Consider the following 16,009-nt stretch of genomic DNA (forward strand, 5'->3'; position numbering starts at 1 on the left):
TGACATTTGCTTTGGCTAAAGGTGCTTTCACACTTTGCAAGTGAAATTCTTTTTCCCACTCGTCGGTAACTTGTGTAACATTTTTCATTGATAAAAACTGCAATTTAACAAATGATTACACAAAACATGTTAGCAAGTATATTTCTTGTATAGTGAGAATGCTTATAACAGTGAATCCCAAAATTTTGTACGTGCATGGGCAAGGCGAAATAAACTTCAATTGCCCAGTCCGAAGATATTAACAAACGTAACATGTTGCGTGATTGTGGCGATGTTATTGGCATGCATAAGATTGCGTTCAACGCAATCATTGTGTCTCGGCCATTAACACAATTCTCACTCAATAAAGTCAGTATTTAGCTTGCACTCAGCGTTAGTACTTCTATCATCGGTACAGTCTCGGACCGAGTTATTTGATAACGTAAATCTGGGTACCTAATTCGGGGCTTCCGTTTGGTGGTAAAACAAATTCTGGCAACACAATGAACAAATTCAGTATATGTTAAGGACTTTATTGTTCGGCCAATTCAACACAACTTAACATAACTTAACATGCTTAACTTCAAGGTGGTACTAAACGAACTGCCAGTGATTTGTATCCATCAACTCTTTCTGATACAAATATTATGCAAATAATTTTTGTACTTTTTCTTCGTTTTAAAAGTCAAAGATATTTGCTTTAGTATACTTGGAAATGAGTGACTCAATAGCGTCTAATTTAAAGTTTTCCAAAATAACAAAACAGGTTTCACAGCATCAATATACGTTATTTACATAAAGTTTTTTATGCTTATTGATTGATTGATGTACATATGTATGTATGTGCATCTGTATTATATGTATAAATACAGCAAAAATTCGCAAAAGAAAGTCTGACATTTTACTCTTTGATGGAATTTATATATCGGGGTTTAATTGCCACGTGCCCCAAGCAGGAAAAATACACACACAACCATACAAATTTAGACCCACCAAACATTCGGAGGTGTAAAAGAGTCAGAAGTTACGCTCTTCATGAGCTCATTTTTGAGTCCGAAATGAACGCATTTCCCTTCCTTCGATTGTCGTTCGATATGAGCCTTGCTTCATAAATTATGAGAGCCTAAATGACCGCCACCGTGGTGTGATGGTAGCGTGCTCCGCCTACCGCACCGGTACCCTGGGTTCAAACCCCGGGCAAAGCAACATCAACGATTTTAGAAATAAGGTTTTTCAATTAGAAGCAAATTTTTCTAAGCGGGGTCGCCCTTCGGCAGTGTTTGGCAAGCGCTCCGGGTGTATTTCTGCCATGAAATGCTCTCAGTGAAAACTCATCTGCCTTGCAGATACCGTTCGGAGTCGGCATAAAACATGTAGGTCCCGTCCGGCCAATTTGTAGGGAAAATCAAGAGGAGCACGACGCAAATTGGAAGAGAAGCTCGGCCTTAGATCTCTTCGGAGGTTATCGCGCCTTACATTTATTTATTTTTAAATGGAGACACACTCTTTTTATAAATTATTTTATGCGCAACATATTCATAATTGCAGTGAAGCTGTGCACTTAGTAGTCCATATAAAGTTTAAGTGCATATGTATATACATGTCAAAAAAAAAAAAAAAGTTAATACGAGTATATCATATCCAGCATGTTAGGAAAGCAGCAACTTTGATGTATCTTTTCGTTTTTGTATGACGCCAATGCTTTCGCTTTCATTCAATTTCTTATTTTTTTTTTAATTATTCACTACTGAAACACATTTATATTTTTGGTCAAATTTGTCGCTAGCTATCAAAATCTCATTTGATTTCCCAAAACTTTCATATAGGCTCAAATTTTCACATCCTACGGCCTTTAAGTTATCGCAAAAGAAGAGTGGAGAAAAAATGGGGTGACTCGGTCCACAAATTGCACAAAGTAGCTATAGATTACGTAATTATTGCTATTGGTTATTGGCGAGCTCCTTTTAACTTGGTTTAGTGATACTATGAATGGGCGGCTCGAAAAACAATGTAAAGGTTGTAATTTGCATTCTTTAACAATTATGATTGCCTCTTACGTTTGTATGTATTTATATGAAGCTTCTATTCAATCACATTTTTTTTGTATTCTGTTGAAATCAGAGCTGCCCAACACCTATACACATGTAGCACTTTTGTTTTTGTTTTGCCCTGAAACATAGGCACAGATTCAAATTCACACTTTGAATATAAAAAAAAAATTGCATAGCACTCCCATATGCCCTCACATATAATTTTGAATCATATGAAAATGCTTGAATTTCTTATGAAAGTGCCAAGAAAAAGCACTCCCATATGAAGATCAGGCACTTGTGTATGATAAAAAATTTACACTAACAATTTGACAACTAGATTTTCAGTTATAAAATCGACAAAAAAAATTAGTACCAGCTTTAACGAGCAGCGGCTACATATGAGTATGCCTCTTTCTCAACACTATTCCACCAGTACGTAACTATCGAAAAAGTAGCAAAAAGAAATTTTTATATAGTTAGGAACTCGTGAAAAGTTAAAGCAGCGGGGTCAATTTCCACCGCCTAAGACATCGCCATGTCAAATTCGCCAGTTGAAAACATGTAAAAGAGATAGATGGCAAACTATTAGTGGTTCAGAGTGCCGTAGAAATGCACTTATTTTGAACTAGATATTCTACTTACGGGTAGATTCTGTGACTTTTTGTTTCAATTCGGTATATTATTTTTCTTGGTTATAAGACATTTTTTGACTGGGGGAACCGTAAAGTAACCAGGCCTATCCTTTACTTGTTAAACATTTTATTAAATTCAAATGGCATTTCAGCACCTCAGTAATCTCTGTATATGTATGTAAATTTGAACAAAAATTTAAAACAAACCACGCGGAGCCCTCTAACTAAGCATTTGAAAAGTTTTCAAATTCAATTTCCAATGCAACATTAGTGAACCCCAAATTCCGACGATATATGTATATAAAATATGTTTCCACAAATTGAGGCTAGAGGTCAATGTCATTTTTCGCTACTTTCAGAATTAAATTTATTGGCTCTTGTATGTTGGTGATATAGTTAACAATTGACGTAATATTTTAAACAAATATTTTGTAACTTGAAACCAAATATTCAACATTTTCTGGCCTCAAACAATTAAAATTTTTTAAATAATTTTTTAAATATAAAAAAGTTTCAGTGCACATACAATTTTGTACATGTATTGTGATTCGCACTTCCATATAAACATTTTTGAGCAGCACTGATTGAAAACATTTTCTTCTCACTAAATTTAAATTTCTAAAATTTCTTTTTTCTTTTACAGCAGCGAAATCGAAGTTAATTTGAACAAAAATGAGATTTTTCTATAACAAGCTAATAAATAGATAGTTTGAGGAAAAAAATCGACACTATTTTTAGTGAATCGGTGAAAAGTGCTACAGCAAAGCAAGATTAAAGCTACAAAATTCATTCCAAGATTGGTGATGAGGCGCAAAGTGGAGCAACATAATAGCACGCTGCAGCATTTGGCTACAGTGACAGCTACAACAAAGATTATGACTTTAAAAGCAGTACACAAAATATATAAAAACCAAAATGCCTCATCGAGAAATAGACTATCAATGAAGGCCTCAAGTTGGTCGATGTCGAGGGCACTCAGACAACATAGCGGAACGTCGCGTACACTATACTACCTGGGATTGCTAACGCTACAGTTACTTTTGCTGGCAACACGTAATATTGGTAAGAAACCTCTTACTTTACTAATGTAACAGTATTTAAATAAGCACATTGTGTTCATATGAGCTGTGTCAGAGAGAGCGTGGGGTCGAAAGAACTTCCTTTCCTTTACTTTCCTTCATCGTCATCGAAACCTGGGATCGCCAGACTACTATGGAAACAAGATTCGCCATGGGTAGTTGAGGTTGACAATTGAATTGGGGTAGCTGTTAATTGCGCTGACAAACCTTGAATCGTTTGGGTATTTTAGTCGCCTCTTATGACAGGCATACCTGCCGCGGGCGTATTCTAAGCCAACCAACCCGCTGGGATGCATTATTCTGCCTCCTCTTCTTCTATTTCAAACTCTACATAGTTACCTTTCCCTTTGTCTTTTACCTAAATACTCTGAAATTGTTTTCTCATTTCGTTCATTTCCATTAACTGATTTTGCGTTTGATTGCGCATCTATCAACTGAATCATGTAAATAAATTTACATTATGGCTTCCTTCGTACCATTCACACATAAGAAATACCTTTTTTGGCTACCTTAATGTCATTCTCTAAGTAGTGAAGTACTCCGCAGAACTTGGATGTATAACAAATACACTCATGCACATATTTGCGAGTTATTATTGATGAGTTAGCGCCCGCATTTTACAGTGCAGAGAAAGCACTACTTAATGTACCGGAAAAGTAAAACGAAAACAAAAATAATTTTAAACATTTGTAGAGCAATTGGCATTTGTTAAATACAAAAATTAAGCCCGGCTTTGTGAAAAAAATTTGGCCATAAAAAACCTTTGCTCGCAAAAGATGTCACCTATTGAATTTTAATGTGGGCGGAAAATTTAAGATAGCCGGGTGCCTTTACGCATACAAATTAATTGTTTTTGTGTATTGCGTTGCATATTTAATTTGAGATGCTTCTGCCATTTTAGATTAGAGACACCAATGACCTGCTTTTATAATGGCTAATGTATGTAAATAAAATAACTTAAAGATAAATAACTGTTAGAAAAAACTTAAAAACCACACTTTTATAGCTAACCGGACTGAAAATTAGAAAATAATTTTTAATCACAAATAGCTAATGTTACAGTAGGTGAAGGTCGAATAATTTACGATGGCTTTTATTTTTAGTTCTTGTTATTGTGCTGGTTTTTATTAATTAAAAATGTGGTTATAGCCTTTTCACCGAAATAGTAATATGGTCAAAAGGAAATTTCCTAAATGGTCACTACACCAAATTTTGAAAAGTCAAAAAGTCAGTTGACCTTATGACCACTTTAAATGACCAATTCATATGCCAATAAGTTAAATTGGTCTCATGACCGTTGGCGCACGCCACCATCAATTATTGCATTGGCCCTTGAAACGTGTGCAAAGTTATAATTGCCATGAGGTCAGTTGACCTTGTATCCGTTGATTTTGAGTCATCCCACCATCATATTATTGCATCGCCATTCATCTTTGATAAGTGTATATAGTTTGAGTTAAATTGTTCATTTAAAGTGGGTCAAAATTGAGTCCAAAGGAGTCGGTTATATACAAACATAGAGGTGAAGCTAATATAAGGATGTTATGTTGAAGTGAACATCTGTCTTCGCCTTTAAAAATTCTGTGTTACTGCGAAATATTTAAAACTCCTGGCATGCCAAAATATAGTCATTACAATATCCTGACAATTCAATATCCAGAAAAACAAATCTGCCTACATGGCGAATCTTAACAGGTTTTCTGGTCGATTTTTGAATTTATCTCATTCAATTTTCAATGCTAATAATTTATAAGTATAAAACACTACAACGGACCAAGAAAAAAATTTTAAATCAGCATCAGCTCAAAAAACTTTGCAAAAACTAAAAAAAAAGTTGTTTTGGAAATAAGAAAAAGTAAAAATTGAAAAATCAAATAAGCACCAACCCTTATGCATGTACCACATGATATTAATGTACAAAATATTTTTTCTGTAAAGGTTATAGTTTTCTTTGTTTTTAGCTAAGGTCGGAAACTGAAAAAATTCGTTCGATTTGTCCCATACCCACCGTGGAATGCGTAATTAATTTTGGCGAGATTTTGTGAACTAATGTCGACTTGTTGGGATTGGTCGTGCCTACACTAAACAAAAATTCCTAAAAAAGAGTGAGAAAAATAGATATTTGCGCCATAGAAATCATTCCATTAATCTAGGCAAGTAATTTTCTTAAAACTAATTTTTTTTGGTCATAAGAAAATATTTCTTAAGAATTATCTATTATTGTATTTCAAGATGTAAGAAAGTCTAAGTTCGGATGAAATCGAACATTGCACACTCAGCTGTGCCCTTGAAACGCTGTTGTTGTTTGCTTTGTGCGGTTAATAGCATTATAAGGCTGTGCACTTATACATATATATATGGTTCCATTCTGGCATTAAAAGTATTTTGAAAAGAGTGACAGAAAAGGGGCGGGTCACGACCATTTTCAAAATTTTTTTAAGTTTTTTTCTTAGCTCAACAATACCACTAATGAGGTAGAATATCAGTCAAATGTAGTTAAATACCATAGAGTTATTGCAAACTTTGTTAACGTTAGAACTTTAGGAAAAGTGGGCGTGGTCTTTAACCGATTTTGATCATCTTCACTCAGTCTATATAATTTGGAAAGAATACTGTATTTGCCAAATTTCAATGTAATATCTTAGCGGCCAAATTTTTGGAATTTATGTTTTGAGTCATAAAACCAAATTCCTAAAATTTTCTGAAAAGGAAGAAAAAAATAGGATTGATATGCGAAAAAGAAACGCTTTTCTAAATCTATCCGGGAAATTTCTCGAAGAACCTCTACCTTTGATGCTAAAACGTGGGAATTTTTCGCATTTATGGGATTTTTTAACAAAAATTTTGCAAAAGGGTAAAAGAACGCACCCCTACTGCTTCGAAATCCAAGAAAACATACAAATTGGGGTGGCGCCGCAAGATGACCAATGCATATTTTTTGAGTAACAAAGGAACAACACACACAAACAAAAAAAATCAAAATAGCAACCATTTTTTTTAATATTAAAAGGTTACATTACAGAAATTGATAAAATTTTTCTTATAGTTTTTTGTTTTGAAAAGTTTGGATATATTCACAAGAATCATCTTACTTTTTTAAATCAATATTTTTTGGCTTAAATATTCATCGAAAATAATCTAGAGAAAGAAAAATGGAAGATTTGAAATCTTTTCTAATGTCGGTTCCTTCCTCGAAGTAAATGTACGAAGTACAAAAAAAAACAAATAAGGGTGGACTTGCTTTGGCTGTGCCGAAGACTTCATACCTTTCATGAATGGGGCTGAACAATAATCTTATCCCATTCGTAATCTCCAAATTATGCGCTGTAAAAGATAAGAAATATATAGTGAACATACCTAAACCATTTAAAAAAAAAAAAATGGCAAAGGGGGTTTTTATCTGAACGATCGGTTGTATGGGATATATATTATATATAGCTCCGAACGAAATGTTTTTTACAGGAATTCTTCTATGATATATTAGAATATATATCACCAAGTTTCATGTTTTTATATTGGAAACTAATGGAGAAATGGCCAAAAATCTTTCTATTTGAACGATCGGTTGTATGGGATACATACCATATATAGCTCCGATCAAACTTATTTTCTCAGGATATCTTCTATGATATATTAGAATATATCAACGAGTTTCACGTTTATAATTTCTAAATTGCGGCAGGAATGACCAAAATCGCCTTATCTGAACGATCGGTTGTATGGGAGATATATGTTATAGTGGTCCGATCCTACCTGATCCGACAAATGTCTAATATAATACAAAAATACATCCTTTTGCCAAATTTCATTGAGATATCTCAAAATTTGAGGGACTAGTTTGAATTCAAACAGACAGACAGACGGACAGACGGACATGGCTATATCAACTCAGTTCGTTGCCTGATCAATTCGGTATACCTAATGGTGAGTCTATCTTCTATATTTCTCAACGTTACAAACATCGGACCAAAGTTAATATATCATTTCATGTTCATGAAAGGTATAAAAATCTAGCGATACTGGTACAACTCATTGAAACCTGTATGTAAATTTAAGAGAGAGTCCAATTTTAAATGGAATTTTTGTTGTACTTCGTTCCTCGGATTTGCTTATAAGTTCATCTTTTAGTTTCTTTGAAAATGAACAAACTTTTTTGGCGTCTTTTCCTGCATGGAACATTTTTTTTGTCGAAAAAGTTGTGGAATTTTCTCGCACAAATAAGGGGAAAATGGAAACATAGATACAATTTCGTTCGATTTTTTTTCTCAATTCGATGCTATCTCTGCTGCTTCCCAATCCATATAAAGCTGATGGTGTGGCTCAACTATTTGGATTCGGTAGGCAATTTTTTAACAACGCCTTCGGTATATTTTGAACAACGTGTATTAAAAAATAAAAAAATAAATATAGGGCACGATAGCCTCCGATGAGATTTTAGGCTGAGCTTCTCTTCCAAGCGTCGTGATCTTTTTTTAATTCTTCCTACAAATTGGTGGGATGGGATTTATATGTTTTATGCAAACTCAGAACGGAATCTGCAGGGCAGGATCTTCTGTGTGATAGGCGAAGCACGCTACCACCATAACATAGCGGCCGTGTATTGATCAGTAAAATTGGGTTGCTTGAGTCACGCATAACATTTGATCATTTGAGTCGGTTTTTGCACTGCTCATCAAAATAAAATAGCAATTAGCATTTCCTTACTTTTATATAATCTCAAAAATATTCAAATTCCCCCACAGTTTTTAGTTTAAAGCAAATTCGCCGTTCGTTGATACTCATTTGGAATTGATCTGGAATTGAAAAAAAGTGTGTGTGTGAGCAGAAATATATATATATATTTTTTTTTTTGCATACATAACACTAATGAAGAGTACCGTTAAAACTACATTTGCGAATGTGAAGAAACTCGCTAAAAGCTACATAACTTTGTTTATAAATAACAAAAAACGCGGTGTGTATTTTTAATTGATTTAATTTTATGTAACAAGAAATACGTAATACATAAATACCTTTAAACACACATACAAATACGCATAGATGGATGGTTGCAAATTTTAATTAGAAAAGGGTAGATTTCATTACATATGCAAACAAAAACAATTTAATAACTGTGAGAAAGAAATCACAGTCATTTAATTAGTTACACTGCTTTCTCCCACACAAATGTTCTTGTATTACAGAAGCTGGCGGTAAACGAAAGACTTAAGCAACGAACTTTTTCCCTTCAGCTGCATGAAATATGCAATACAATTGATATATGTAGGCAGGCCTCTTGATACGAGAAACAAGCCGTCAATTAAAGTTGTTAATCTGTACTAATAAAACTTTAGAAAATTCATAGAGTAAATGAAATATAATTTTTTTTTTAATTACCGAAGGTGGTGTAGAGGGCGTAATTGAGTATATCTGGATCATTTCTAAATTTTTCTTTGTCTGTTGGATGTACTGATTGGATGTTTAGGAAATTTCTAAAATGTTCTTATCTTTAATAAAACTCTAAGGCCAACTTGCTGAAGGGGAGGTGAAACTCATAAATTTTTGACGAATTTCAAAATTAGCTCTGAGAAAATAAGTTAATTTCCGTCATGCAAGTGGGCCTTAAAGAGTCGAAGCGTACATTGAAGATTTTTTAAAAATAAATACCGATGGTGACGCAAGGAGTGTAGTAGAGTACATCTGCACCATTTTTATGACTGTCTATGTTTTTATCTGTACACATAAAACTTGCCTACCATACCTTTTTTAACATCGCTCCTCCGCAATAGTTTGCCCAACTCTTGCAAAGTCAGCATAAAAATTATAGGTCCAACTGTTTGTAGGAAAATATTAAAGCACCAGACTATGGATTAGGGCAGAAGTATAATCATGTTCCGTTTAACTCTGCTCTCAACCTCCCCCCCCCCCCCTCACTTTTTCTTAATCCTTTTATTCACTCCTCCCTCCATCTCTTCGCTTCATATATCTCTATCTTCGTCTCACTCTATCTCTTTCTCAGTCTCCTTCTCCTTCCATCTTTTCTCTTCTTTCAAGTTTTTCCCATTCTTCTTCATCCCTTATTGCCAGGCAAATCGAATAGGACGTATGTAAATAGTTATGTGGGTATTATTTATTCATGTCTTTATTTCGGCTTCGCATGCATATTTATCAGTTTTGCCAGGTTGATGCGACTAAATCGAATATCACAATGAAAATTACTTTAAAGCTCACAGCAACAGCTTCCATTTGATAACCATAATGTAAAAACACATCCTACTGTTACCGTGATCCACGTTTTCGCTTATATCTCGAAACCCTAGGTACCCGCGGGTACGAAAAATACCCCGTATCAAAATACTCATAAACAGCTTCCATTTGATGCCCATATTGTACAAACATATCGCAGGATTACCCAGGTCCACGTTTTGATGTCAATACCCTAGCCAAAACGGGATAAAAATTATCCTATGTCTCTCTCCTGGTTCTAAGCTACCCCTCCATCAATTTTTAACCAAATATGTTCATCCATTCCTTCCTCTTCAATCACCCTTTATCTATTAAAAAAAAGCGCATCAAAAGCCGTTGCGTATTTTTAAAAGTTTAAGCATTTAAAGGGACATAGCGACAGAAAAAGCGACTTTGTTTTATACTATCTAGTGATGTACATCCATACATACCTATAAACCTACGTCCGAAGTTAAATAACGCAGCGAATGCTATATATGTACGTATGTATGTGTCGCATCATACCTCACTCAAAAGCAATTAGCGCACATAGTTCTCAGCGAACAACCACACAAACACATTTTTTGGTAAAAATGTTACTTTTGTTTAAACAATTTGGCTGTTATAAAAATGAATCACGTATTTTTTTGATGCAGATCGAAGGCAAATATTTCAAAGTTTTAATAAAAAGTAGAATTTTTTAAATCCATCCATCCGTTTATGAGTTATAGCTGTGTAAACAAAAATTTTATGATTTTTTACTACATTTGGGTAATTTGCCACGCCCCTATAATATATATCTTCAAATTATATTAACTGTACCATCTGACATAGCTAAGCTTTCAAATGCAAAAAACCGTTTAAAAAGCGGAACATTCTGTGTGAAGTTATGTGCATACATAGCATTTAGCGACTTTATTTTATAAGATTTATAGGTATAGATAATAAGATAAACCTTGTGAGTCTAAGGTTGTAAGACCTGGACGTGCCCTGGAACTCAATAAGGACGCATTCTTCTCCCTATTCAGATTCCAGGGATTGCTTATACTTTAATACGCTTTTATATGCTGTGCTATGTGAGATTGCCTTAATTTTTTGGCTTGCCTCGGAGAACCCCTTCGAAGCGCAAGTACGAAATTAGATAATCTGTTCGTCCAGTATTTGATAACCTTATACTACTATCGTCGTATGGTCTGCGCCGAAGCTGCCCGGAGGGATTGAGCCTCGTTGCAGTTGTTAATGCTATGTTCTTCTATATGTAGCACTTTGGTGTTCAAGGCACCTATCTTTAAAGTGAAAAACTAAGGGCAATAGTGAAGATAGCACTTAGGTCTAGGATGAAAAAAAAAAAAAATATGGCGACAGACTCTGAGCAGAGAAAGGTAATGGCTGGGATGATTAAGAAGGTTTTTCGGAGGGAAAATTCAGTAAGTCAATGAGTAAGGGGACAGCTTTACTGAAACACGAAGATAGGGATAGGAACGAGGAGGAGATAGACTTTGAGATACCGGTAGGGATGAATATAGACACAGAAAGTCTAATGGAGATAGAGAGGGTGATGGATATGAAAATTTAGATGAGATAAGGAAATTATTAATGAGAAGGGAGGAAAGGTTTTGTACTGATTGCTTGACTTTGTGCGAATGGGAAGAAATGTGCGAATAAAATTTCTAATTTATATTAGTATTTGCCCAACCTCAGCAACGCCAGGTACCCTCCCAGTAAAATACAATTTTGAATACTAGCATTCAGTAGATTGAATTTTATAAAAGGCAGCTAAGCAATTTTTTTTTTTCGTAAAAAGCTACAGGGCTCACTTCGCCAAAGAAATAGTAAATTTTTCATTTAAATATATTTTTGTTGTTAATTGAGTTTGTTTAGGAAACTATGGAACTATGCACGCTTCACTGACACAACCAAATATTTACTCAACCTAGAAAAACTGATTGAATGAAAATAACTTTGGCTAACTCAACAGCCGTTACATATATATGTATATACTGTAGGCATGTATGTATGTTGGGTTTGTGGTATTGATATCAGCATTCATATTCATGAAAACCACCTGCTATAACAAAACGGTGTTGTATATATGTTGGTAAGTCTTTTGTTGGTCGGTTACATGACAACAATCAATTTCTTTTAAGAATTTATCGAGTCTGCTTTTGGCGTTCTCTTTCGTCTCAATGTGTGCTTTACCATTTTATAGCCACATAGCTGAAATTTTTATACTAACATACATTCTTACTTCAAAAGCATTGGCGTTAGGTATCTAAAGCATCTTTCGTGTCCAAAAACATATTTTTTGTTTGACCCACTTAAGCTGAAACAAAATTATTTATTGGATGGATGCTTAACGGTGTAAATGCGTGTTTGCGTTTTTTATAAGAAAACTTTAGTTGTGCTAGCATTAGGTAGATTATGGCATAAAGTTGTGAGCAGAAGAAAAATGAAGAAAAAATGCAAATTTTTTGTAATATCATTTTGTTAAGTTCTCTTAATATTTGTGTATTTACTTTGAATCGTAAATAATAAATTTTGTTTACAACATTTATATAAACCTTTCGAACAATTTTTTTAATTAAAAGTAGAAAGTTGTATTGATTGGGCGATACACTGTGAATAAGGTTGCACTTAATGTTAGGTAAAATGTAAAATAAAATTTTAAAACAGATATTTGAAGGGTAATTGCGAAAAACGTTATAAGCTTCGATTTCTGAAAGCAATTACTTCTTCGACATAACCTATCTTTTTGTCTTCTTCCATTACTAAAACATCAATTGAGCCAATACAGTATTTTAAACCTAATATAACAGTTTCTGATAAGCTTTGTTTTTCCACAAAAATTATCATTGGCGCTAATAACGTTTTTCGAGATAACTCTTCATTTGTTCATAACCAATTATACAAAGTCAGGTATCCAAACACAAATGTTGGTACACATTTTCAGGCCGTGACGCCACGCCTTTGACATTTCATTATCCACTCCTAAGATAATTGCTTTTTGGTTTCCCTCGTTAAATATCCAGCGATTAAACTAGACAAGAAGCTTTCCGCAAAACTCGGAGTTGAAAATAGCGTTAGAAAGGCGTCGCACAGTGGAACGAAATTGAAAATTTGGGACTTAGGACTTTAAATGTACATTTTCGTATTCTGTGATCTTTTTCCATAATTTATTGTTATATAGTATTTATTTGTAAAACCTAATTTAAGAAAGTTATGACACTTTTAGTAACCGGGTTTCATATCGACATACCCTAATGAGCATATGTGTACATCTAGGTATTTTTTCCAATTTCCAGCAATTTTGGCTTCACTAAAATAATGTTTACTGGTAAAGCAAGGGCACGATACAACGAATGATAGAATTACCGCTAAACGATTTTTCCTTGACATGCCCCTCTTAGTGAAAATCTGTGGGTGTCCAATAAATGTACAAAAGTTCAACATGTAGGCCAGAGAAACCATTCGAGTTTACGTCGAACTATATGAATGGTATTACATGCCTTCAAGTGTACATACAATTTTAGTACACGGAGCTTCAATAATAGAGTATTTTGGTTCCATTCCTATCGGAAAGTTGTCCGAAGAAGCCGCTGAATCCAGAAATAAAGATTTTAGAGCATATCGTCGAGACCATGGAAGAAAAATTTGCCGCAAAGCCACAAATGAGGACATTTTTAATAATTTGTTAGTTACTTCTGACCCATTTATTTCATTGAGGAGATCGAAATTACTTAGTAAGCATGAGAAAATATCCGAAGAAGTGAAATCTCTACTGCTCCTACCGCAAAACCTCGACTATGATCCAGAAAATTTAATATTTTAGTTTCTCAATTTTAATTGGGTACGAATATACATACTACATATGAAACGCAATATATACTTAAAATAATGAAAATTGTTTTTTTTTTAGTTTTTTTTTTTTTGGTCATATACCTATATGTATATTTGGAGATTTCATGGACTATTGACCGATCGAACAATTTTTGTTTTAATTAACGAACAAGCTGGAATAGTAAGCATCATATAAAAAAAAAAATTTACGAACAAGCTGGAATAGCTAAATTTTTGATTTGAACCTTTTTTGGATTGCTAAATGCAAATTCAATATAAACAAGTAAGGAAGGCTAAGTTCGGGTGTAACCGAACATTACATACTCAGTTGAGAGCTACGGAGACAAAATAAGGGAAAATCACCATGTAGGAAAATGAACCTAGGGTAACCCTGGAATGTGGTTGTATGACATGTGTATCAAATGGAAGGTATTAAAGAGTATTTTAAGAGAATAGGCCATGGTTCCATGGATGGACGCCATTTAGGGATATTGCCATAAAGGTGGACCAGCGCTGACTCTAGAATTTGTTTGTACGATATGGGTATCAAATGAAAGGTGTTACTGAGCATTTTAAGAGGGAGTGGGCCTTAGGTCTATAGGTGGACGCCTTTTCGAGATATCGCCATTAAGGTGGGTCAGGGGGGACTCTAGAATGTGCTTGTACGATATCGGTATCAAATGAAAAGTGTTAATGAGTAGTTTAAAAGGGAGTGTGCCTTAGTTGTATATGTGAAGGCGTTTTCGAGATATCACCATAAAGGTGGACTAGGGGTGACTCTAGAATGTGTTTGTACGATATGGGTATCAAATGAAAGGTATTACTGAGCATTTTAAGAGGGAGTGGGCCTTAGGTCTATAGGTGGACGCCTTTTCGAGATATCGCCATTAAGGTGGGCCAGGGGTGACTCTAGAATGTGCTTGTACGATATGGGAATCAAATGAAAGGTGTTAATGAGTATTTTAAAAGCGAGTGGGCCTTCGGTGTATAAGTGGACGCCTTTTCGAGATATCGCCATAAAGGTGGACCAAGGATGACTCTAGGATATGTTTGTACGATATGGGTATCAAACGAAAGGTGTTACTGAGCATTCTAAGAGGGAATGGGCCTTAGATCTATAAGTGGACGCCTTTTCGAGATATCGCCATTAAGGTGGGCCAGGGGTGACTCTAGGATGTGCTTGTACGATATCGGTATCAAATGAAAAGTGTTAATGAGGGTTTTAAAAGCGAGTGGCCCTTAGATGTATATGTGAAGGCGCTTTCGCGATATTGACCAAAATGTGGACCAGGGTGATCCAGAAAATCATCTGTCGGGTACTGCTAATTTATTTATATATGTAATACCACGAACAGTATTCCTGCCAAGATTCCAAAGGCTGTTGATTTCGCCTTTTAGAACTTTTTCATTTTCTTCTACTTATTATGGTAGGTGTCACACCCATTTTACAAAGTTTTTTCTAAAGTTATATTTTGCGTCAATAAACCAATCAAATTACCATGTTTCATCCCTTTTTTCGTATTTGGTATAGAACTATGGCATTTTTTTCATTTTTCGTATTTTTCGATATCGAAAAAGTGGGCGTGGTTATAGTCGGATTTCGGCCATTTTTTATACCAAGATAAAGTGAGTTCAGATAAGTACGTGACCTAAGCTTAGTAAAGATATATCGGTTTTTGCTCAAGTTATCGTGTTAATGGCCGAGCGGAAGGACAGGCGGTGGGCTGTGTATAAAAACTGGGCGTGGCTTCAACCGATTTCGCCCATTTTCACAGAAATCAGTTACCGTCATAGAATCTATGCCCCTACCAAATTGGAGAAGGATTGGTAAATTTTTGTTCGAATTATGGCATTAAAAGTATTCTAGGCAAAATAAATGAAAATGGGCGGAGCCACCCCCATTTTGAAATTTTCTTTTATTTTTGTATTTTGTTGCATCATATCATTACTGGAGTTGAATGTTGACTTAATTTACTTATATACAGTAAAGATATTAAATTTTTTGTTAAAATTTGACTTAAAAAAATTTTTTTTTAAAAAGTGGGCGTGTTCTTCATCCGATTTTGCTAATTTTTATTTTGCGCATATAAAGTAATAGTAGTAACGTTCCTGCCAAATTTCATCATGATATCTTGAACGACTGCCAAATTACAGCTTGCAAAACTTTTAAATTACCTTCTTTTAAAAGTGGGCGGTGCCACGCCCATTGTCCAAAATCTTACTAATTTTCTATTCTGCGTCAAAA

The 16,009-nt window shown here is 34.6% G+C and overlaps 1 protein-coding gene and 1 long non-coding RNA gene across 13 annotated transcripts in view; one reads left to right on the top strand and one right to left on the bottom strand.

Moving 5' to 3' along the window:
- pwn (pawn) overlaps positions 1-16,009 on the top strand; it is a 198,972-nt gene that overhangs the window by 45,644 nt on the left and 137,319 nt on the right. For all 12 annotated transcript variants that reach the window (XM_067773853.1, XM_067773849.1, XM_067773851.1 and 9 more), the window contains one exon: positions 3,288-3,706. In XM_067773853.1, coding sequence (XP_067629954.1) covers positions 3,448-3,706 — 259 coding nt within the window. In that variant the 5' untranslated portion in view covers positions 3,288-3,447. The remainder of the gene's footprint in view (positions 1-3,287; positions 3,707-16,009) is intronic.
- Positions 1-16,009, bottom strand: part of LOC137244619 (uncharacterized) — a 52,093-nt gene that overhangs the window by 9,601 nt on the left and 26,483 nt on the right. Inside the window, exon 2 of the long non-coding RNA XR_010951132.1 lies at positions 8,428-8,516. This is a non-coding gene — a long non-coding RNA (uncharacterized lncRNA). The remainder of the gene's footprint in view (positions 1-8,427; positions 8,517-16,009) is intronic.

This window comes from Eurosta solidaginis, chromosome 3 (assembly GCF_040869045.1).
Source record: "Eurosta solidaginis isolate ZX-2024a chromosome 3, ASM4086904v1, whole genome shotgun sequence".
NCBI lineage: Eukaryota > Metazoa > Arthropoda > Insecta > Diptera > Tephritidae > Eurosta > Eurosta solidaginis.